General features: G+C 44.2%; 1 protein-coding gene across 1 annotated transcript in view; it reads left to right on the plus strand.

Moving 5' to 3' along the window:
* DUSP15 (dual specificity phosphatase 15) overlaps window positions 1–23625 on the plus strand; it is a 100498-nt gene that overhangs the window by 19339 nt on the left and 57534 nt on the right. The window contains exons 3-4 of the mRNA XM_086932683.1: window positions 5056–5138; window positions 5254–5303. Of these exons, the coding sequence (XP_086788809.1) occupies window positions 5056–5138; window positions 5254–5303 (133 nt within the window). The remainder of the gene's footprint in view (window positions 1–5055; window positions 5139–5253; window positions 5304–23625) is intronic.

Raw genomic sequence — 23625 nt, forward strand, 5'->3', positions numbered from 1 at the left:
AGTATACACAGTAACAGTATTTATTGCTAACTTGCACAAGTCCAGTAACAGGCTAGGCCTAGTTTTACATCCCCAACATCAGATATTTACTTTGATTCTGATTTCATGTTCTCCCTCTCATGTACACTCTGACATTGTCTCACATACATACACTATCAATACCTGTCCCCTACTGTTTCCCACTCCTATTCACCCCACCATCCCCTATCCTGCACTCACCATTTAATAATATGACACTGTCTCTCACCATTTTATATTATGACACTGTCTCACACTCACTGCCAATAACACAAGGTCTCCCAGAGGCATGCATGTTTCTGTGTACACACTGCCACAGCCCCACCCTCTGGACACTGAGAGCCGCGCTGCCCCACAAGGTGTCACACCGACTCTCATACATTAACTCTCTCACAAACTCATTGTCTCGCACGCCTTAGTATTACCGTCCACCTAGGCATGGGGGCCACCTTATTTAATCCTTGACGTATGCCTGAATACCCATCAGTGGCATAGCAGGGGTGCCATGGGTCCCAGTCCAAGCAAGTAAAAGAGCCAGAGTAACTGATGGTGGAGAAGTTAAATACAGCAATAAGGACCTCTGGGCCCAGGTGCCACTGCAACTGCTGATGCATTCATAGCGACGCCCCTGATACCCATAGTGGAACATCAACTTTCGGCTACGCTCAACGAGACGATTAAGGGAATAGTACACGCTGGAGTGCACTCGCTCCAGGAACGGCGGATACTGTTGGGCATTCCATATTTAACTTATTGGGACCGAACTCTGTCGGATTGTATGCCCAATACTAGGTTGTAACTACTGAGGGGCTTTATACTCATTTTAAGTGGACTATACTTTTTGGACCAGCCGGGTCGGAAGTAGAACCGGCAGAGAGGTGAAGGATATCAAGAGATGAACAAGCCGTACAGCCCTGAAGAAGTCCTTCGGTATCCCCCTATCAACGAAACGTGTTGGCTGGGCAAAAAGAATGAAAGACAAGGATCTGAAAAAAGAGCACATTTTTCTGTTGTTTTGTATAAACCATTGTCATTTCTATGTTACCCTTGATGTATGCATGAGCCAAGGACTGCTGTCAGAATCAACTGAAAGCAATTCCTCGACAGTAGAGACCACCATAGAGAAGGAGTTTGCACAGTTTTTCTGTAGGTCCTCCTGTGAAGAAAGCCAGTTCTTGGTGTTGCACCGCATCTTGATGCAGCAAGCTTCTTGAAGTATAGCTGTGTTCACATGAGTCAGGTTCATTAGCAGCTACAGAGCAAAACTGCAGGAAAACCATGCTGGAATGTCTTTCAAAGCTTCAAATAACTTATCAAAATAGTTGTAGTTGACTCCTGCTAATATATTGACTGAGTGTGGGCTGCTCTCTGGCCTTACTGCTTTCAAGTGTTCTCTGTACCCGGCCATTCCACCTGCTGTGCACTCATCTGTGCCATACCTTACTGGTGTGAACAGGGCACACACACACACACACACACACCTGGCAGAAGCATTATATTCAACTGAAAGTTTTGCATATGCAAATAGCTGTTCTGCATGCCTTTAAGAAACTTTGTGCACCCTTCCTTTCCATAGAAAGGCTGTTTTTGCACTTTGTATGTTTTGCACCAGGGTAGAGGATGTGGCCTAATGGGCTAGGGCGGTCGATCTCATACCAGGGGAACCGGGTTTGAGTATCTGCAATGACGCTCAACTTCTGGGCAAATCCTTAACCTTTGTGCCTACCAAAAATGAATGTGTCCTCGTGTAAGGTAACCGTTGCTCATGTAAAGCGCTCTGATACCTAATACCTTTGGGTCATGTTCGAGCTATATAAAACAGAGAGTGAACAAAGGCTTTCTATGTCATTGAAAAGTGCAAAAAGGCCCCCAATGAATAATGCATAAATCTATTACACATGCCTTCTGATTCTCCTTGCATTCCAATCAGATGGATAGCACATGTGCCCAGCCATACCGGTGGCCTCTAATGCCCTTAACTAATAAGGGGCATATGTGCCCAGTCTACCAGATTCCTGCCATGTGTATGCCATATAACCAGATAACAGGAAGTGCCTTGTGCAAGACATGCCCTTTGCCCATTTTATCACCGCCCTGTCTTCCTTATCTCATGTGTCTATCCAATCAGATTTCTTCCCCTGCCATGGGTACTCCATATGCCGAGCCTACCACAGGCCTCTCATTAGATTTCAAGTGCCAGGTTCTTCTGAGCACTGACGTGAATATCTTATGGCCATTTCACTGGAGCCCTGCCGGCAGCATCTTCCAAGGGCATCCCGTGTGTTCAGTCCATTAGAGCCCAGAAGCATGTCAGAGATGATTCAGCTTGCACTTCTATTATTAGTAAACAGGTTGAACGGGTCACAATGAAAACAATTATTCCAAGTATTGCTGCAATTACCCGTCACACTTGCAATAACAGTTTTGCAATAATAGCCTTCGCTGCATGCCCTGCTCTGCCTGGCTTTTAATAATATGAGAAATCCCTGCCCACTCCCTGAGAAGGCCAACACCCACTTCCCCAGTTATATTCTTAAAACTGGTTTTTAATGAACGCTAAGGCTGGTAGCTCAGCCTCAGCACCAGCATGCTGAGGCTCTTCTTCAGGGGGCATATGTGTGAAAAGAAACATAGATAGACAAGCTAAACAGAGCCAATACCGAGCTTTTGACCATCAGGAACAATCTCCTTTTTGCAACAGGCCTTGGGCTGGCCGGCATGTCCCAGCCCCCTCCCGTCACCAAAAAGGCAATAAATAGTCTGGGGGTTTGGCTGGATAAATCCATTTCCATGGAAATACAGGGTACCAAACTATCAGCCAGTTGCTTCGAAATCTTGCATACGCTACTCAAGATTCTGTCACTGCTCCCCCAGTCTTCGAGGAGGCTTGTCAGGAATGGATTCTCTCCTACCTAGATTACAGCAACTCGCTCTACCTAGGGGCCCCCAAGGCAGTTATGCGAAAATGACAAGTTATACAGAATGCAGCTGCCCGCATGTTGTTAGGGATCCCAATGTTTGAGCCAACCTGACAAGGTTTGGTGGATCTACATTGCCTGCCAGTGGGCCAAAGAATTGAATTTGAAGCCCTGTGCACTGCACATAGAGCCTTACATGTGCGTGGGGCTCACATCCTATTCCAGTTTGCATCCCCAATACTACTAAAAGGCTACTAAGATCAATCAATCAGGGGATTGTAAGGGCGCTACTCACCTGTGAAGGTCTCAAGGCGCTGGGGGCGGGGGTCAGCAGTGCTGTTCAGCCGAAGAGCCAGGTCTAGAGAGTCTTTCTGAAAGTGTTCAGGGCACAGGCACATCTGATGTCTGTCGGGAGCTCGTTCCAGGTCTTGGCCGCAATGTAAGAGAAGGATCTTCCACCTGCTTTAGCTCTGTGGATGCGCAGGGCTTTGGCAAGGACGAGGCCGGCAGATCAGAGGTTTCTTTGTGGTATGTGGAGGGTGACTCTGTCATTGAGGTATTTGGATCCGGTGTTGTGTAGGCATTTGTAGGCATGGGTGAGGATCTTGAAAGTGACTCTCTTCTCCATGGGGAGCTAGTGGAGCTTCCGTAGGGTTGGCTGATGTGCTCATGTCGAGGACGAGTCAGGCGTTGATGTTCTGTATCATCTGGAGTTTGCTGAGTAGGGACTTGTTTATGTCGGCGTATAGGGCGTTCCCATAGTCCAGCCTGCTGGTGATGAGTGCATGGGTGCCTGTCTTCCTTGCCTCGGGGTTGGGGGGATCCATTTGAATGTCTTATGGAGGATGCAGAGCCTGTTGAAGCAGCTGGAGGCTACAGCGTTGACCTGTCGGTTCATGGAGTCGAGTACGATGCCGAGGTTTCTGGCGTGGTCCGTGGGGGTCGGAGGGCTGCCGAGCGCGGTGGGCCTCCAGGTGTCGTCCCATGCTGAAGGATGAGGACTTCTGTTTTCTCAGAGTTGAGCTTTAGGCAGCTGTTGGTCATCCAGGCCGCGACATCCTGCATTCCACCAAATTCCACCTGGGCACTGTTCCCACCATCAGAAGAGCCAGAAGCGGAGGACAGTCTTTTTATTTTATTGTGGCCCAACTCCCGAATTCCTTCCCTTTAGCCATTCAGTTCATGGACAATGAATTCATTTTCCAAACATTTCTTAAGACCTTGCTTTATAAGACTTGAACCTTCACGTGGCACCTCTAGTCTCTGTGTAACAGTTCCTTCTCAACTAGCGTTGGGTTGCTCACATTTTCAATGTACATGTTAATGTAAGTATATTCCTTGTTGTATTAAATGATCGACTCACTAAAAGTAATATCCTACTAACATGATTGGCTTCTTTGAAGATGCAATCCGGTCTTAAAACGTGAAACTAAGTGGCATCAAACGACTTATTGCAAGACTCTTAATCCAAACAGAATTGTCTAACTATGTAAATTGCATACCTTGCATTGCATTGTAGTACAGATCCAAGTCAGATTTTTAGCATATCCCCATTTAGATAAATGTAGTTATCTTCAAAATCTTGAATTGATCCTGCGCTCCAGAACCGACTTTGGAGAATTCTGCCTTAGACCGACCGTCCCATGAATTTCGGGTTGTCGTTCATAGTAACGCAGATCATCCACCATCTTTAGGGTGAATATTCTGCCATACTTTTTTGTCCTATCCAGGACTGCTAGAAAAAAGCCAGGCTGTCATGAACAGAAAACAATTAAAATGACCCCAAATCCCGGGAGGAAATTTCCAGAACATGTGGTGCCATTTTCTTATGCTTTTGAAACACACTCCCAGTCTGTGAGTTTACTTTTGAAAAACAGAAAAGTTTGCAGAGGAGCTACATGAAGCATGGTGGCTGCTCAGCAAATGTAAAGTGCCTTCGGAGGAGCCGTCATGGAGGCTGTATCTATGAAGGCACAGAGTTCTCGGCCAGGCAGGTGAGATCACTAAATGTTGTGGGAAGTAGAATGCCACAGCTGTGGAGTACATGCATTCTCTGTCCTGGCAGAACGGAGTACAGACCAACAGACCCTAACTGACTTCTTCTGTTTCCTATCCACAGATTCAAAGGACTGGACACAGCTCAGGCGGAATGGAATCACACATATCATCTCTGTCCTGGGGAAGCCCCAGCCTCTGCTCCAGGTATGCACCGTTGTATCCATGGAATGACTAGGACTGAATCTCATCTCAAAGATGTACTATCAGCACCATTTTACCACATAACCCAATCATATGTCACTTTTTCTTTCATTTCCAGGAGTTTACATACCTCTGTATTCCTCTGCCAGACTCACCTGAGATCAGCATGTGAGTACAGTTGTGAGTCATGCGTCAGCAAATGATTGTGGAAAAGAATGCGATTTAGAACATTGGAATGTTGGTAGCTCTATTGAAGACAATGGAGTGCTCTGGCCTTCTAATGGCTGGTAGAAGCCCGGAGCTCCAACATTCCTATGTTGTCGTTCATAGCTGTTGCTGTGAACAAAACTCTCACAGACCTGAGGAGATTTGGGCTCCGGGAGGCCTCTTTAGGTCAAGCCTAGAGCAGTGCATGCGCTGCTTGCTCGCCTCGACTTTTAGTAAGGGGCTTTTCAAAGTGCTACCTTTGCAGGCCACCAGCTTGCTGTTACGCGCAACGTGCACAACTTCCCTGCCTTCTGGCTTTCTACAGCACGGGAATCCCCTCCCCTACCCTCTCCCACTCCCTCCTCGTCAGCTTCAGCGCGCGCTTGTTCTCCTTTGATCCCTATCTTTCCCTTTCTCAATCTCACCCTCTCCCTGTCTTTTACAACTGCGGCCGCACCACTGTGCCCGCCCCAACTCCCCCTCCCTCCTCGTCAGCTTCAGCGCGCGCTTGTTCTCCTTTGATCCCTATCTTTCCCTTTCTCAATCTCACCCTCTCCCTGTCTTTTACAACTGAGGCCGCACCACTGTGCCCGCCCCCACTCCCCCTCCCACTCTCTCCTCGTCAGCTTCAGCACGCGCTTGTTGTAGTATCGCCTCAGTTTTCAGCTTGCAGTCGAAGTGAACAGGGATGGCCTCTCTCACTCAACATTTCCTGTCCCTGTGTAATTTGTAGTGTTACTCTGTCAGCACGATTTTGATTTGTTACATGCCTAGCATGGAAGGTGTTCTGTCGTTTTAATCTCCACATCGGGATGATCTCCCCCTTCGCATAAACTCCGTAGGGGGAGACCAAACGGACGGGGGAGAGCATCTAGTTAGATTGTAGCTGTATTTGTAAGTTCCCCTCTGAGTAGGGGGAGACTAAACCAACGGCAAAAGGGCTTCTTTCGTGAGGCATGTTTGTCAAGACAGGCTGCCGTGGGGGTTGGGCATGCAGCCAAGAATTGGCCAGGCCGGGGAGCTGCAGTGGGAGCTGGGCTCAGGTAGCTGCTACTTTGGCTCTTGGTTTCAATTTCTTCATTGTTGCTTCCCTTGACATAGGCCTTCTCCCCCACACACCCGTCATTGCATTGTATTCCTCTCCTGACACTAGAGGGTATCCGCTTTACAGTGATTTTCCTTATTGTCTGCACTACAAGTGATTCGTAATTTTGCAGCAAGACTGTAAATAAAAGCTACGTAAAACTGTCCTGCTACACCAATGCTTAGGTCGCCATATTTCTTCCAAAAGAAGCGCACTGCATTTTCACGGCTTTCCATATTATGCAATGATTTCAGAACCACAGGAAAAATGACATTTGTCTTTCGTGCACTCCTTTTCCCCTTGTAATGAAGTCTTTCTGGTGTTCTCATTTGGCCATTTATCGCTTTTCCAGAAACCATGCACCTTCAGTGGTTTTACACTATCTAATCAAAGATTTCACTTCATGAGTACCAGATTAACAGCCAAATACAGTAATAAGCAACTGGCAGATGACCAGTCCAGCTTTCCGAAGGGTAACACTAGAGCACAAGACCCCACTTTTTCAGTTACATTTGAGAAATAAACTGGACTATTTGAACCTGTGTTTGTGCTCACTAAAAAAAATGTAACATGATACCCTAAGAACAGTCTTGGTGCGTTATTCATTTTGCCAATTATTTGAACTTGCGTGTTGAGCAATGTCCATTGTAATGGGAGTCTATTTTTCGTTGTGACCAGGATCATTAAAACAAAAAACGCATACCTTTTGATTCACTCTAAAAAAAAAAGGCCTTGCTCTTTCAATTTGTCTTTGTTTTGGTCTTCGTTTCCCAAGATTGCTTGTTTACATTAAACAACAAATTGTGTTGTGGTTGGCCCTAACCTTAATCGGCCTCTTCACCACCACACCCCCTTCACAGTCTAAGCCATGGAATATATTGAACTGACCCATGGTACATGTGTAAATACACATTTAAGTGAAAATGCAGTATTGTGCACAGTACCAGATGCTAACGTTCCACAGCTCTTGCAAACACAAAAATCTTGCTTACATCAAATTTCCAGTTATCTCGTTCGCCCAGTACATATTTTTCACCTTCTTTGTAATAGTTCAAGCCAGCCTAGTTTGAGCACGCAAAGCGCTCCTACCCCAGGGGGGGCACAAGACTGAAGATGCGATTATGCACCAGGGTTATATTTATAAGTTGTACTGATGTAGTAGGAAAATGCCAGTTTGTATCATGCTAGGCCCTGGATTTGGCCACACAGTTGCGTTCTTGTTTGGAGGTAAGTGTCAGTTTTATCACTTTTAAGAGTCCTACTTTTCAGAGCTCTAAATTTGCAGCACTCCAAAAAAATGCTTGGTGTACAGAAAAGTGGCAAAAAGTTAAAAACAAGCATTGGCATAGCCAATAAGTCTCGCCTTTGGGACCTTATAAGGGTTTAGCCATGCAACAGTTAATGTTGTTGCACCAAGGATTTTGTGCTGCATACCTAAATACTTATAAGGTCCCAAAAGCGATACCTTTTGGCTATGGCAATGCTTGTTTTATTTGTTAGAACATTCTGCCCTCTAGTGGCAGAATATTATAAGAACCTTATAGCCCGCCATAGCTGGCTCGGGCCTTTAACGGTGGAGCGGGCCTTTAATGGCATAACAATATATATCTTATAGCTATGTAGAAGACAATAACTGACATAGATAATATATCACAGGTGTATAAATTATACATGGACTGTACATTGATACGGTTCATAGATAGAGGAAGAGGTGGGGATAATAACAAGAAGAATATGCAAATTATGAGCTATATAGCTGGGGAACTGACAAATAACTATAGCTATTATGAATGTACATATGCTTTTTATAGTAAATTGTATTTATTTGACAACTTTTGTTTTGTATATATTATGCCTTCTGCTTCTGGGCACTATTGAGGCCTTCTCTCTGCGTCCTTGGGCAGTCAATGTTTTCTAGGCAGTGTCTGTGGTTGGTATTTTGATCTATAATCAGTGCCCTATGGCTTCAGGAGCTGTGCTACTGAATATCGACACCAACAACATCGAGATAGAATAACATCGAGAAACAAAATATTGAAAACTGCATATAAGGAAATAAAGAGTTACTAATCCCAACTCCATATCTACGTACCTTGATGATATATATACAGAGTACGTACATTCATGTGGAGTCAGGAACAGAGAGTCAAAACTTACCTGTCGACATTTATTAAATATTTTGTCCTTGATGTTCTGTGCCACTGACGTTGTGAGTTCCATATTCAGGGTGTGTACCGATCTCAGGTACTATGACATTTCAACTAGATTACCAAGTTACTCCCACTGTACACTTAACTATGAAAGTAGCCAAATCCCACTTCAGATTGTGATGGAGGGTGAACTATAGATACTGTATGGCATAAGTAAATAACTTGATATACATATTTTTCTGTCAAAAAGAGATTATTCAGTGTGCTAGCCCCTTGGTGGCTGAGAATCTTTAAAATAAAAGTCTGCAAGTCTAATTACAAAAAACCCAGAATCATAAAGTAGGCAGGGGAACCCTCTATGTCAAATATTAAGCTTTTAGGATGCCCAAGGGCTAGTTCCCAAGGTAAAAAAGTTTCAGTATCCAAAATTTGGACACCGGGATATACTTTTTTGGCGTCCAGATCACTGAGCCCAGCTCAGAGGAGATCAGGCATAGAGACAACTGTTGTCGAAGTTAATGTAGGAGTACCAGTGGTGCTGAGGTTAGTCTAGCCTCCACAGTTAGGCCATCAGGAGCATCACAGTGTGTGGGGGCCTCTCTCAGAACTGACTGTCACAGTCAGGCTGTTCAGTGGGCAGGAGCATCTGCGGGATTTGTTACCATGAATCAGTGATAAATTTGTAAAAAACATAAGTGCCAGGTCTCTTGTTAGGGGGCAGCTTCTACCAGCCCATTTCTCGTGTTAGCACTGCCTAAATCAGAACAAACTACTAACCATGAAAGTGGTGAGGAAGTGTGGGGTAACGGCCAAAGCTGCTGACTTCAGAGGATGGGGAACCAGGTTCGAGTCTCGAAGTCGGCTCAACATCTTGTGATTCTGGGCAAATCCCTTAATCTCCCAGTGCCTACCATCAATGGATGGGTCCTTAACTGGTGTTCAAAAAGAGCCGGTGTTCATGATTAAGTGCTGAGCACTGGAAACCACATCTTAAATTAAGCACTGCCCTGAATGCCTCCATCAGATTACCAGTTGGAAGTGGGATTGAGACATAGGATCTAACCAGAGTTTCACAATGTGAAACTTCCAGAACTGCTAAGGCTCCAGTGAGGTGTAAAGTGGTCCCAGAATCAAATAAACCAACAGCAGTTGACAGGAGAATAGCTCAAGACCTAGGGTATGGAGAAATAAACCTATGTGTATGTCTTGGAGGACTCTGCAACTACACTGAAGTTCAAATAATGACACACAAGAATATTGTGTCCACTACATCAAACTTACCACTGTTTTTATACGGCAAATTTAGGTTCTTTCCAGCGTTTCCAGTTTTGCCCTGCCATCTGCTACAGGAGTAGCTGACTATCTTCCAAGCTCATTGCGCCACAGAGGGAGGAGACAACCACCGCGAGGCCGCAGAGGAGGCGAGAGGCGCGGCCCCGGGACTGCGAGGTACAGCGTCAATACCATCAGCTGTTTCCTCTTCCCGCGTGAGCCGCGCCCCCTCCCAGTGCCCCGCCCCCTCACCTCACAGACTCTTAAGCAAGGGCTCTAACGCGCATCGCGGGACGCGCGCGGGTCGCAGCCCGGGGCGAAGCCCGGGCACAGGGCGGGCCTGTTTAAGCCCGTTCAAGCCTGTGCAAGCCTAGTCTGGGCCTATCCCTTTTCATCTAGCCTTCTGACTTTTCTCCAGCATCCTGGTACTTTTTTCTGCCATCACCTTTACCCCTACCTACCTACGTGTAATACATCGCCACCATGACCACAAGGGGCAGTAGGAGTAAGACGGCTCAAGGCCTGGGTCAGGTTACTGGTCCAATTGACCAATTTATCACGAAAGCTAATGATGCAATCAACCAGGGGATTGTACTCTTAGAAAGACGTGTTTCCCAGGACCTCGCAGCGGCGCGAAGATCTTCAATGGGCCTCCTGGCTTTAGCCAAAACACCTATCCAACAAGGAACAAATGCCCCACTACTGCAAGAAGTCCGTGCAGATTTACACACCATCCCTATGAGTGTTGATCTATCTGTCACTCTAGGGGAAGTTACCCTGGAAGATTTGGAGAAAACACCGACTCTGGTGATTAGTCCCACTCAAACGGCCCCGCAAACCCTGATAGAGTCGCAAACGTTAGTAGTCTCTCCTACCATAACTGATAAGGGGACTAGGGAGGGAGCCATTCCCAAACAAGACAGTACAAGGCCAACAGACAAGACTAAGCAGAACTGTCCACCAAAGCACACAAGGTCCAAAAAATCCCCCCGTACCAACCATAAAAATAATGCTACTAATTCCCTACCTGTTAACGTGGATGACCCCTCTGCAACAGCCGCTTCTCTGGATGATGCTCAGAGGGGATATGCTGCTGGCAATATAAACCACCTTGAGCTTAATGCACAAGTGGTAGCCACAATTAAGGATCTCATAAAATCCCAACTAATACCAATCGAACGATCCTTAAATAACATCGAGAAACAAATCGCTAGACTTATCAACCTTACTAGTCACCAAAAATCTTCTAGTAGCACTTTAGCTCCCCCAGCCTTCACAAATGCTAACCACACTAAGGCAGTCACTGTACAGAAACCTGCACCTCCACCCTTAACACCTAAAACCCCTTTACCTACAGGCAAAACTCCCACAATTCCTACCAACACACAAGCGATCCCAACAGAGACTAAGGGCACTACCCAGCAAGCACAGGGAAAGCCAGTAACATCTGCCGACCCTCCTAAAACTAAACCAAAGCCTCCTCCCCTCAAACCTTTGGACGTCCAACAGGCTGGTGATACCACAAATAAACCAGTTAGACCAAAGAAGCCTATCCACCTCCCTCCAGAGGCAAGCCCCTACACTGTGATCCTCACGGGGGTCCCAGAACTAGAGGAAAACATGAGTGAATCTACCTGGTCCCTAAAAAATAAAGTCATGCAATGGCTTAATATCAACAGACCCCTTCCTTCACATTGTAATAGTAGACTCTCCATGGTACGTAGGGTCCCTTGGATCGGGGAAACAAGGAAAAGAACACAGGGGGACTGTATTATCATTAATTTTGATGATCCAGAGACAGTTAGATACATATGTTCTTGGTCAACCTTGGAGAGAAAGGGAGGTATAGACACTAATCGTCTGTCCTTTTTTTATCCCCCAAGGTTTCCTCATGAACAAGACTACCCCCTTAGTTGGAACCAATCTCCAGGGTGGAGCTGGTCCCAAGTAGACACACGTAACAGAAGAAGGGACTGGGATCACTACCCTTGGAACCCAAGAAGAGAGCAACCCTATGCAGAGGGTTGGAGAGGGGCACCAACTAGTAATTATTTTTCAGTCTTAGAAATGGTTGATTGACCATCAAGCAACCAAACATCTTATAAGAACAAGTCAAAAATTCCTCTGCCTCCTGTTAGCTCAGGGTCACTCCCAAGTCAAACTGGGGAACTTGGTATGGAACAACTCACTGTGGGTCTTACTAACATGTCCATTCCTGGGCCCACAATCGCACAAACTGATGGATCTCTGGCTCCCCTTTCGCCCTCAACTCCTGATCAAAGCCACTCCCACCGCCCATCAAATCACTCTGACTCTAACCAACATATGTCCCTTCTAACCTGGAACATTGCCGGTCTTTCCAACAAAGCAAAAGACCCAACCTTCTTGAACTTCATAAACACCTTTGATATCATAGCGCTTCAGGAATGCTGGGATCTGTCACCTACTAACCTGGACGGCTATAGCACACACTTTACTCCAGCCATTCTGTCTAGTAGAGGCAGACCTTCGGGAGGTCTTTGCTTATATATTTCAAATAGGCTCAATGTATCTCTAGAATGCGTCGAGCTAGCTCCATCTCATCTTAGATCAAAGACATTTGGTCTCTCCCTACAGGCCTTCAGAATGACTGGGAAAGAGGTTGTTAGTTCTCTCATCATAAACCTATATAACAGTGCACAGAGAGACGACCAACCAAAATTTACAGAGTTTCTATCCAAACTCATAAAGAAGGGCATGGGAGGGTCCTGTTCAGATAGACGTCTAGTCATCTTAGGAGATTTTAATTGTCATCTATGCCCACACAGTGGAACTAGGGTTTGTGACCTAAGAGCCCCTAATGGTGAACATACCACCCATTTCGAGTACACAACCATGGGGTCCCAACTGAACAATCTACTACATGAATGGGATCTGGGCTTCTTTAATGACTTAACAGTGCCCTTGACTGATTTCCAACCTACATTTCATGGACGGGGGTCGCTTACGACAATAGACTTCATCCTCTTGTCCTACAGTCATCATGGCGACGCCCGAGAAACCAGGAGAGAGGAGCTGGTTATGAGCGAGCACTATCCTATTAGTGCCAAAATATACTCTCCTTCTAGTGGTAACAAGTCCGGGAGCACTGCAGAAAACCTCTACTCACACTCTATATCCCTTTCATCGAGAAACGGCTATACTATAAAATGGGCTAAAACTGATACAACTAAATTCCTTGAAAAACTGATCATGTTTGACCCCGATTTATTCCGGACTTGCCTAGAATACCCTCCCAATTCACAAGAAATTATTCTTGCATTCGACCAAATCGCAATACAAATCAGGAAAAATTTGACCAGAAATCACAATAAAAGCAATGTGTCCAAGAGCTTTGGATGGTTTGATCACGAATGTTCAAACACTCATAACATCTTAAAGGTTACCCTCAATAAATCCCCCAAAAAACGGTTGGAAATAAGATCCGCCTGCGCTGCTTATAAACAGGCAATTAAAAACAGGAAAAAGGAACTGAAAACTGCCGCCTGGGAAGCTTTGTTAAAAGCAAGCACCTTAAGGGACAACACGGCCTTTTGGAGGGAGGTCAACGCCCCTTTTATCAATGATAGGTCGACTGACCTCATAGAAATCGCCATCACGGAGGAAGCCTGGATAAATCACTTCACCGAACTGTATAAATTAGATGACCAGATCGAACCACTCAACCTTGAAACACAACAAATGGGGAGAAATGAGCCGCAAAGAAACCACACAGAGTCGTTTCCGCTCTCCATTTATTTTAATTATTCAGAAGTGGATTTGGCCATTCTTGAAAGTTCTAATGCCAAAGCCCCTGGCCCGGACGGAATCCCAATAGATTTATTTAAAGATAACATTCAACTGTGGGCACCAATTATTACAAACGTCCTCAACTCATATGCTCACAAAGGATTCCCCGTAACATGGCAAGAAGCTATTATAATACCCATTTTTAAAAAAGGTGAAAGAATGGACCCAAAATGTTATAGACCAATTTCCTTACTGGACTCCATGATGAAGGTGGCTGGGAGAGTCCTGCTGAACCAACTGCAAGCATGGGCTCAGGAAAACAACATTTTGTCTAAATTCCAATATGGGTTCGTTTCTGGTCTTGGGACAGTGGAACAATGTCTTAATTTAGCTTTGATCACCAACAAATATTTGATGGCAAAAAGGAGCAATATATATATGACTTTCGTGGACTTAAGCTCTGCTTTTGATTGCCTTAACCATAGTATACTCTGGTCTACCCTCACTGCCATGGGAGTTGATTCTAACATACTCGCTTTTATAATAGAACTGTATCGAGGAGCCGGGCCAAGGTTCGCTATGGAAAGGACGGAACCTGTACGAGTAAATTTCCCATCAGAAAGGGGGTCAGGCAGGGCTGCATCCTTGCCCCCTTTCTTTTTAACCTGTATATTAACAGTGTTGCCGACTGCCTGGCGAAATTGGACGTTGATTACCCTAAAATAAATGGCCACGCAGTCCCAATTCTTTTATATGCGGACGACGCTGTTATCATGTCCAGGACCCAATTAGGGCTACAAAAAGCACTGTCAGCCTTTTCAACATTCATGGGTGCGAGAGGCCTTAAGATTAACGTAAGCAAAACTTTTACCATGTGTTGTAGCAAAAAAAAGAACACTTCTTGTAATACGTTTATTAATGCAACCAAGATTAGTCTTACGAAAACTTTCACTTATCTGGGCATACTTTTTAATAGTAAAGGGTCATGGAATAATGCTATTCACACTCGAAACTTGGCTTTTATCAGGCAAATTGGAGCCCTAAAGAAATTTGCCACAAAACTAGGTGGGAAACCGGTTGGGATCTTGCTGGACATATTTGCAGCTAAATGTGTTTCCACTGCAACATATGGTGCTGGAATCTGGGGTCTGGCGGACTGCCGAGAGATACAAACCAGCGAGAACGCTTTCCTGAGATACCTGCTGGCTGTCCCTCGATCTATTTCTACCACAGTCTGTCACAACGAGCTTGCCCGGGTACATATCTCGGACACAATCAAAGCCGCACCAATTCTGTTATGGCATAAAATATGGTCCTCGGAAAAAACAGTGCTAACCCAAGATGTGATTAAGGACTGTATGGCCTTAACTGACTCACGAAAAATACCTTGGCTTGCCTATGTTCAGAAATTTTAAACATCACTGGATTTAGCTGATTTATATGACAACCCGACTCTGTGCCTAACTATCTCTAAAAAGGACCTTAAGGCACGCTGTTTAGGTTTACTTGAAGACAGGCGCTCCTATTTTGAAGGCAATAAATCATCGATTGCTCACCATAACCTTTTACTTCATGATGCAGGCATTCCCTCTTATCTTTCCCCGACTCTCTCAACCTATACGAGAATGCTGCTAACAAGGATGAGGACGGATTGCTTTTACCGTCTACTAACATTTCCCACCACAAACGACTGGTCTACTAACCTGGTGGTCTGTCCTTGTGACAACGTTTCCAAGCAATCCAACATTCACCCTCTTTTGTTCTGCAAATTTTATGTTTGGGGAAGAAAGAAACATCTACTCCCACTCCTGAAGCTGTGGGGTTTAAGACAGTGCAGGCCAGCCTTACTCAAGCTATACATGCTTGATGATGAACTCACAATTACTGCAACTGCTAGCTTTTTGAAATTTGCAGTAAGGTGTAGAGCGTCTATGAATTGATTGTCTTCCGATTCCTGACAGCCATAATTTGTACAACTTCAAAGACCCTTTTAATTCCTCAATTCTATGTTTTATGCTTGAGTTTTGAACTCATTTTTTATGCTGTATTAAATGTGCTTTTATGATTTTCTTTTGCAAAAATCGAATAAAGCTATTATTGAATTGAATTGAAATTGAGGTAACAGTATGTGGAGTTAAGAAGTAAATATATATTTACGTTCACAATGTAATAGTAGACTATGTAGTGGATATGATTTATTTATAAGTTGAAATTTTCGACCGAGATATGGTGATGTACAACTGTCTTGGAAGCTTGCAGGTGCCCGTTCCCACATATTCAGACAAGGTTTGAAGCTGGTCTGGGGCAATGCTGGCTCACTGCACCCATAATCCTGGAAGGTCCATTGCAGGTCCTTAATGAGCCACTGTTATCCATTTAGTTATGGCCAGCTAGACTGCAGGGACCTCAGGGCTCCTAGGTGGCTCAATTCGTGAAGATGACCTCCCAGCAGTCTTCAGTTCCCTCCTCATTTCTCTTGTCCGTGGAAAGGTCCCTGGTCTTCTCTACACTGGGCAGTACGGCTTCTATTTCCTCCAGGGCAGATCACATCAGCGTGGTTTCCCAGATCCTAGACCTGGTTCTGGCTTTGAGGGGAAACAGAAACACACAGAGCCCTGGATGTTCATGGTATGCTCGATGGGCCGGCACACAGAGCTCCCGCTAGTAAAACAGGTGGAATATCGACTTTGGGGGCGTCAGTTTTTATTTCCGGATTACCAAAGAGGCAAAGTCGGCACCGGCCTACGGGCCTCACTCCCTTTAGGGTCCCCGCCACAACGGATCAAAATAATATTGATCTTGAAAGTAAATTTACCATCAAGCGTTCTTCAATTTTGTTTCCAAAAGATAGAAAAAAAGAATCAGCTCAAAGAAATAAAAAAGTTTACATTAAAGGCTTTAGAGAGAAAATCCAGTATTAACGTAATGTCCCCATTAACAACTTAAAGTACATAAACCAGAGACTCAGATTCACAGAACAGTTTGTTTCTCAAAAGCTCATTTTCTGGCAGCTGTCAAGTCTGTAAAAAAATCCAGTGCATTGGGTATTACGAGATAATTTGCGAGGGGTGGGGCCTAAAATTTCAACTGCTTAGAGCCTCCACTGGGTTTAATCCGACACTCTCAGTATTCATCTTCCCGTGGGTACCGGTGGTAACACAGGTCAAACTAAGAATCAAGCTATCGCTGAAATTTCAGCTCTCCCCCAGTTTGGGATAAGTGCATCATCCTTGGCATTCTCCCCATGGGGACATCCCTGGATTTTACAGAGCAGGGAACAGATATGGAACCACATCATCAAAGTATGTGTACTGGAAGCCAGAGGCCCTACTCTGAGCAGCGGACAACAAACAGTGGGGAGTGATGTTCTGGGCTGACATTGTGTGAATGTAACTATTGACACCTTCAGGGTCCCAGGCCCAAGCCCTAGGAAGAGCAAGCAGGCTGCCAGATTCACAACAAAGCCAACATGTAGAGCAATCACTATTTTGCACAGCATTCACCTCTATATCCACAGGACAGCGTTCGCTCTGCACCAGTCTTCCAGTTACAGATCATGTGCCAGATAAGCGACCCTTAGTGTTTGCAAATTACGAGTCGCAAACACTGATGTACAACAGTGTCTGAGACACTGTTTGCGATTCCCAAATGGGTCACAAAGGACCTGCCTCATTAATATTCATGAGGCAGAATATCAAATAAGAATATCATGGAACACTAATATTGAGGACACAATATTGAGGGACAAAATATTGAAAGGTAAGTGTGTAAAGATTTATTATAGTTAACTCCACATCTAGGTTGCTGGAAGACATGTATATCGTTAAGCTACCTAGAGGTGGGGTTACGAATAGTGAATCGATACTTCCCTGTATGCAGTTTCCGTTTGATATTTTGTGCCCTGATATTTAGTGTTTGAAGAATGGGGGAGTCAGGTCCTGGGACGTGGGGCTAGCTGGACCATTGATATAACTAAATAGACAGATTGCCAGCCACACACTTACTTAAATCCTCTATTTTTGAGGGAACAAACCATAAGAGACTTCCTGGTTCGTACGGGTATATCACTCAAACCCTTTTATTATTTATTTGTTTTTTGTCTTTTTATTTAAAGTATTGATGTATGAAAGGGACACCTTATCGTTTTGTACACCTTATATACAATTATTTACAATTCGCGATTATTTACAACACAAACACATACACATAACTAATTGTATTATACAAAGTGAATTGCTCTGATATATATACACTCAAATATTCATACTACGAAGAAAAAATCATCCGTAAATCCATAAAGACCAGAGTCAAAAGTATAAACTTAATGACAATCATAAATCAATGAACTACAATTGAATGTAGGCAGTTCAAAAAAGGAAAAATAGACTTCAAATTAATTCATTCAGTCCATTCAACCAATAAATGGCTAATCTTTTTACGCCAACGCGTTTCGAATCCGGTATGTCAACTCTACGGATTCTGATCAGGGCTCTGTCTTAATACGGGATATCTGTTGAACCAGCAGCCGCCGGTCAAGGGAAGGGTATTAGTTCTGACTGAGTTTCTTTTCTTTTCGGGATCTTACTGGATCATGCTCGTGATCCTACGTTTTCACCAAATGGGAGTTTATTTTCAGTCTTGTGTTACAGCCTGCTCTGAGGGATTCCTCGCTTGGGCTGTTCGTGTTCTAATCGGTTGCAGCGGTAGACGCTTTCTAACCATGTGGGCACCGCTTTCCTCAGTCCTTATTATTTGCGCTCGCTTTCCTTGAACAAGCTGTGACTCGGCATCTAGCTCTCATTCACTTAGTTTGGCAGCCAACTTTTATCTTATACTCGATATTCAAGAGTACAATCCTGGTGGGCTTTACAGAGGGAGGCCAGCAGGACTTTTGTCCGCTAGAGGTACAGATAAAAAAGCCTTTCCCCCTAAAACCGTAATCTTCTGGAACCAAACATTATTCTGCCAACAGGCTGGTTAGAGGGGCTAGTGTGCTCCTTCAAACCTGCTGAGTTTTGACCCCACTGATGGAACATCAGCTAAACCATGGAACATCTACAGTGGATTCACAGCACGTGGAGTCCACTGCAGGAAAATCACAGAGCAAACTGGGAAAAGTGTAACAGGGGCATCATCTCCATAGCAATGGAAGGGCAAAGGACCACATTTTGCACCTTAGATATGTAGTACAATTGGCAACTTTGACCCTTGACCTCGAACATTCACTTTATCTACATGAATGATTCATCCCTCCCTCTCATTTTAATGCTGCCACCCCTGCTGCATTCACTACTTCTGCTCTGTTATTTTACAACACACACCCCGGTGTCCTTAGTGGGGACATTGCTAATCGTTTCCAACCTTCCTGGATTCCATCAAGCTTGTCCTATTGGCTTTTCCACTATAGCCTTAGAGCCTGCCATAGCGGGCTCTACTGGCCATTAAAGGCCCGTTTCAGCGTTCTTCGGCTTGGAATTTTAATAAGGGAGCTGGCCTTTAATGGACAGTAGAGCCCATTAAGGAGGGCTCTACAGCTATTAGAACATTCTGCCCATAGACAGCAGAATGTTCTAATCTGTAAAACAAAGGCCTTGTGGAGCCAGAGGGTGTGGAAACCCCTTGGGCTCCATGAGGCCTTTGTTCACAGCAACAGCTGTGAACAAACATTGGAATGTTGGAACTCCGGGCTGCTACCTGCCATTAGAAGCCCGGAGACTCCATTTTCTTCAATGAAGCGCTCAACATTCCAATGTTCTAATGCTTGTTAGAGACTGTTTTTAACCTGACCTCCTGGGTGAGCGACTGGCTTACTCCCCTTGGTGCACATGGCACACAGTCCTCCAAAAACATGGTCTGTCACATTAGGAACACTCAAGTCTGATCCTATTTGTTTATTTATTTGCAAACATTTATATAGCCCTGGCTAGACCCGGAGGTATCAGAGCGCTTTACATGAGGGTCAGCGAGTTACAGGTTACATAATTACATAGCCAAGTATATACATAGGAAAAAACATCAGCTTACACAATATGTGAGTTACTAGCGCGTATACACGTCTTATGGGGAGTTAAAGGTAGAAGAGGAATGGTAAACAGGTGTAAGGAATGCAGGTAAGAAACACAAAGGGGAGGCGAGGAAAAACAATGTCCGATGTCCGGCTGAGTAGGTGACGGCCGAGGGTTGAACCACAGCCAAACTCTACTGTAGCTGCATAGGACAGATCCACCGGGCATCGGCCAAGGTTGCTTGGGCACCGCTGTAGGTACAGACAGTTAAGGTTTCCGCCCAGGGGGCATGGTCATATTCTAGGTGATACCCCTTACATGTATGTCAACACTAAGGTAAAGCTGGGGTAGTAATCAATGGAAATCGAGTCTGGTAATTTCCCCCAATAAATTGCACTGGTTTGGGGGAAATCTGACGAAGGAGAAAGCTGAAATAGCATAATATTTTGTTTTAAAAAAGGAAGTATCTGTCTAAACCGGGAGTGTTGCAGTGTACGATTTTCAGAAGTGGTTGCGTACAGTTCAAACTTGCAATGACAAACTCATACATGCTCCAAAAGATATACTTTTTTCTGTCAAACGTATAGGTGCAACTCCAGCAGTATTTTAATTATTGCCACAGTTCCATGTTAAAAGAGTTGATTAGAACATTGAAATGTTGGGAGCTCCATTGAAGACAATTAAGCGGCACAGGGCAAATAAAGGTTAGTGTAAGCCTTGTGCGCCAGTAATCCAGTGTAGGTCATTGCATATCATGTCACAAGATGTCTCCCTATCCTTTCTGTCCAGGTGATATCGAGCTATCCTATGTCGAAACATCATCTACACAGATAATAAACAAACATAGATAGCATACAGCCTGAGAGGCCTTATGGACTACCTGAAATAAACTCACATTTTTTTCTTTCTGTATTGAATGGTGTTGTGGTTCTTTGGTCACTGGAGTCATTCTGTACATATTGTCATTGAAAATGACACAATATATATTGATTTGTATGAATGATTATGATAAAGACTCACTAAAAATGAATATTGTTGTTTATAATTTGCTAATTAAATAATAGCATTAGATGCTGTGTGTTAACTTGGCACGTTCATCGTCTATTGATGTTTGAATGATACCTATGAGTGCCATTGTTTAACTGATAAGTATAGTGGACAACCTAATCTACCCTTGAGGGCTCGGGCAAAATCAATGAAACGGTAAGTGTGCCTTCAAGGGATTTATTGTAGTATTCAGTAATATTCTTATTCACAGTTAGATGCAAGATTTATTCTTTGCTTGCTAATTAATTTCTTTTGACAACCTAATTACAAATAGCGTGATATTTTTGTATTTCTGAACAAAGCACACAAAAAATATATATCAAAAGAATATATAGCAAAAACACTGGTGCATACGGAAAATAAATGTTATCTTAAGAATTCATAAGGAGTACTTGTAAATAACACATACAATGGAACAAGAAGGAACAAATCTATTACTATAGCCTTCACTGTTACAATTGTATACACTTTTTCTATATCACAAACAGAAATGTTGAGAAAGAAGTGTGAAAGTCGACGTTTCGGTCTCTAGGCTTTCTTCAATGAGACCATCTTCAGGACTATAATGTTTAAACTGGTTGACCCCTGAGTTCTATTGTAAAAAGGTTCGGCAGAGGAGTCTATGTCAGCCGTATCCGTTCGAACAATAGTGTTAAACACTGAATGGGTAGATCTCAGTCTCTCCCAAATGAAAACATACGCAGAGCAGTGTATTCGCTCTCAATATTCTGAGATTGCTTCTGGTTAAGCATCCTAAATTGCTTCCAGAGAGGTCTTCTGAGTTAGCCAATATAAGCCTGTAGTATCTTTTGTGGACACAAGCTGGGAGACAATCGTTTCCGCATCGACTTAAATCTTGCATCTAACTGTAAATTAGAATATTTCAAACTGAGTATTACAATAAATCCCTTGAAGGCACACTTACCTTTTCATTGTTTTACTGAAGCATTTATTGCCAGGCCTTATGGGTTTATGGGCAGCTCATGTTGCTGCATGTGTGTCCGTCATTTTGTAGGCACACACATACAAAATGATGCAACAGCCTTGTCATAGTGCTTTTTTAAATACATTATTTTTAGCCATGGTGCAGAGCAGACACACTGCTGTACAGCATTGCTACAAATCATTGACAACGCCAATGGGTCTCATAGGCAAGACCTATTGGCTTTGCCAATGCTTGTTTTTATTTTATTTTGACCTGTGCGTGTGTCTACCAATGTCCAGATTTCTTGCCTTCAATATAATCTGTGCACAGTAAATTCCCCCTTCTTGGCCCACTCCACCTCCTCTCTTCTGTCTTGACTCAAACCCTGGTCCCATAATGAGCTGCATAACACTGTGCTGTGCATCTCTTCTAACCTCGACTGTTGTGATGCTACTCCACCTCTCTACCCTTTAATTCCTTAGAGAAAACATCCTTAAACATACTTTACTGCTTCTCTTCAAGATTGGAAATACTTGGGCACGGCTGAACGGTGGAGATCTAGATCTAAAACCCGGTTGCCATTGGATCACATCTACAGCCGGCATAGCATTCTGTTCTTTCTGCCAGCAAATCCTACTTTCAAACACCAATCACCTCTCTTTCCTTGGACCTCCAAGGTCTCTTTCCCATGTTCAATCAGCTCCTCCCTCTTCCAAAACTCTTTTCTCAATCTTCACTTTTTATTTATGATTCTGATAACTTTCTTTCTTATAAAATCAATCTCTTATATTCAACTCTCTCCTCCGAAAATCTGTACTTCCATATTTAATATTTCATTTCCATCTGTCTCCACTATGTCTGACTCCAAAATCCTTATTGTCCCTGTGTGGGTCAAACTTACTGCTTCTCCATCAGGCCATGCCCGGGCCTTGATCATTCTTCAGCTTGTCACTCTATATCCTACGAATTTAGGCTTGGCTACGCCTGTGATAGGGGGAAGCCTCCTATACTCGCTTCACCGCGGAATTCCCACCATGCACAGCTGTCAAACTGCTCTTTCCTATTTTTTGTCTTATCTCTCTATTCGTATAGATATTGTGCTCCTCATTCTTTATTTCTTTTTTTAAACTTCTTTACATGGTACTATAAGTGTCAACCTTCTTCCATTTCTCTTCTATATCTAAACCTCCCCTCGCTCTTATTACTTTTCGGTCTCGTCTACTGTTTCGATGCTGACAATTCCCAGATTTCCTTTTCCTTCTCTTCCTTCATTTCTACCCTTCATGATTCTCTCTCTTCCTGCCTATCAGCCTTAAACTCCCTGATGTCCCCTCAAGCGCTTCATCTCCGTCCATCTAAAACCGAGGTCCCTTCGCCCTCCTCGATCGACCTCAAACTTTCACTTCTCTCCTGATGGTGTCCCAGCAGTCCCTGGGACACAAGCACAGGCTCCCCCACCAAATCCTGGCGCTGCTCTCAATAGCATGAGAGCAGAACCAGAATTGGTCTGAGCGGCTAGTTTTGCTGCTCAGACAGTGCCTGGGGTCTGTTCTGTTTCTTCAACCAGCTGTGCAACACAGCTGGGGTGGAGAAACCTCAGAGCGTATGGCGTTGTGGCTGGCCTAGGATGTCCAGCCAAACAGGCATGCGCACTTAGGTTGTTCATTGCTTCTCCCCTGCTGGCTGTGCCTGTGACGATAGCCAAGCCCTCCCGCCCGCCCAGACTTGGCTGGCTCTAGAGGGAAACGGGAAAAATAATGTTATAATAAAACCAATTTATTAAAATTTTATTTTTTCCATTTCCCTCAGCTTGCTCTCAGCGGGGGTGACGCTCCTCTGCCATAGCACAGGAGCCACTGTGGCTCTCAATCATATCACTTTTAACTTTACAACCATCCCAAGATCAGCCCACTTTTGACGTTCTATGCCACCAAACCTCTTATGCTTACCTTTATCCCATCTTGCATTGACTACTGCTCTTTTCTATTCGTGGCTCTTCTTGCCTCTTCAGTTGCTCCTATTTAATCAGGTT

The sequence above is a fragment of the Lissotriton vulgaris genome, chromosome 7 (assembly GCF_964263255.1).
Source record: "Lissotriton vulgaris chromosome 7, aLisVul1.2, whole genome shotgun sequence".
NCBI classification, from domain to species: domain Eukaryota; kingdom Metazoa; phylum Chordata; class Amphibia; order Caudata; family Salamandridae; genus Lissotriton; species Lissotriton vulgaris.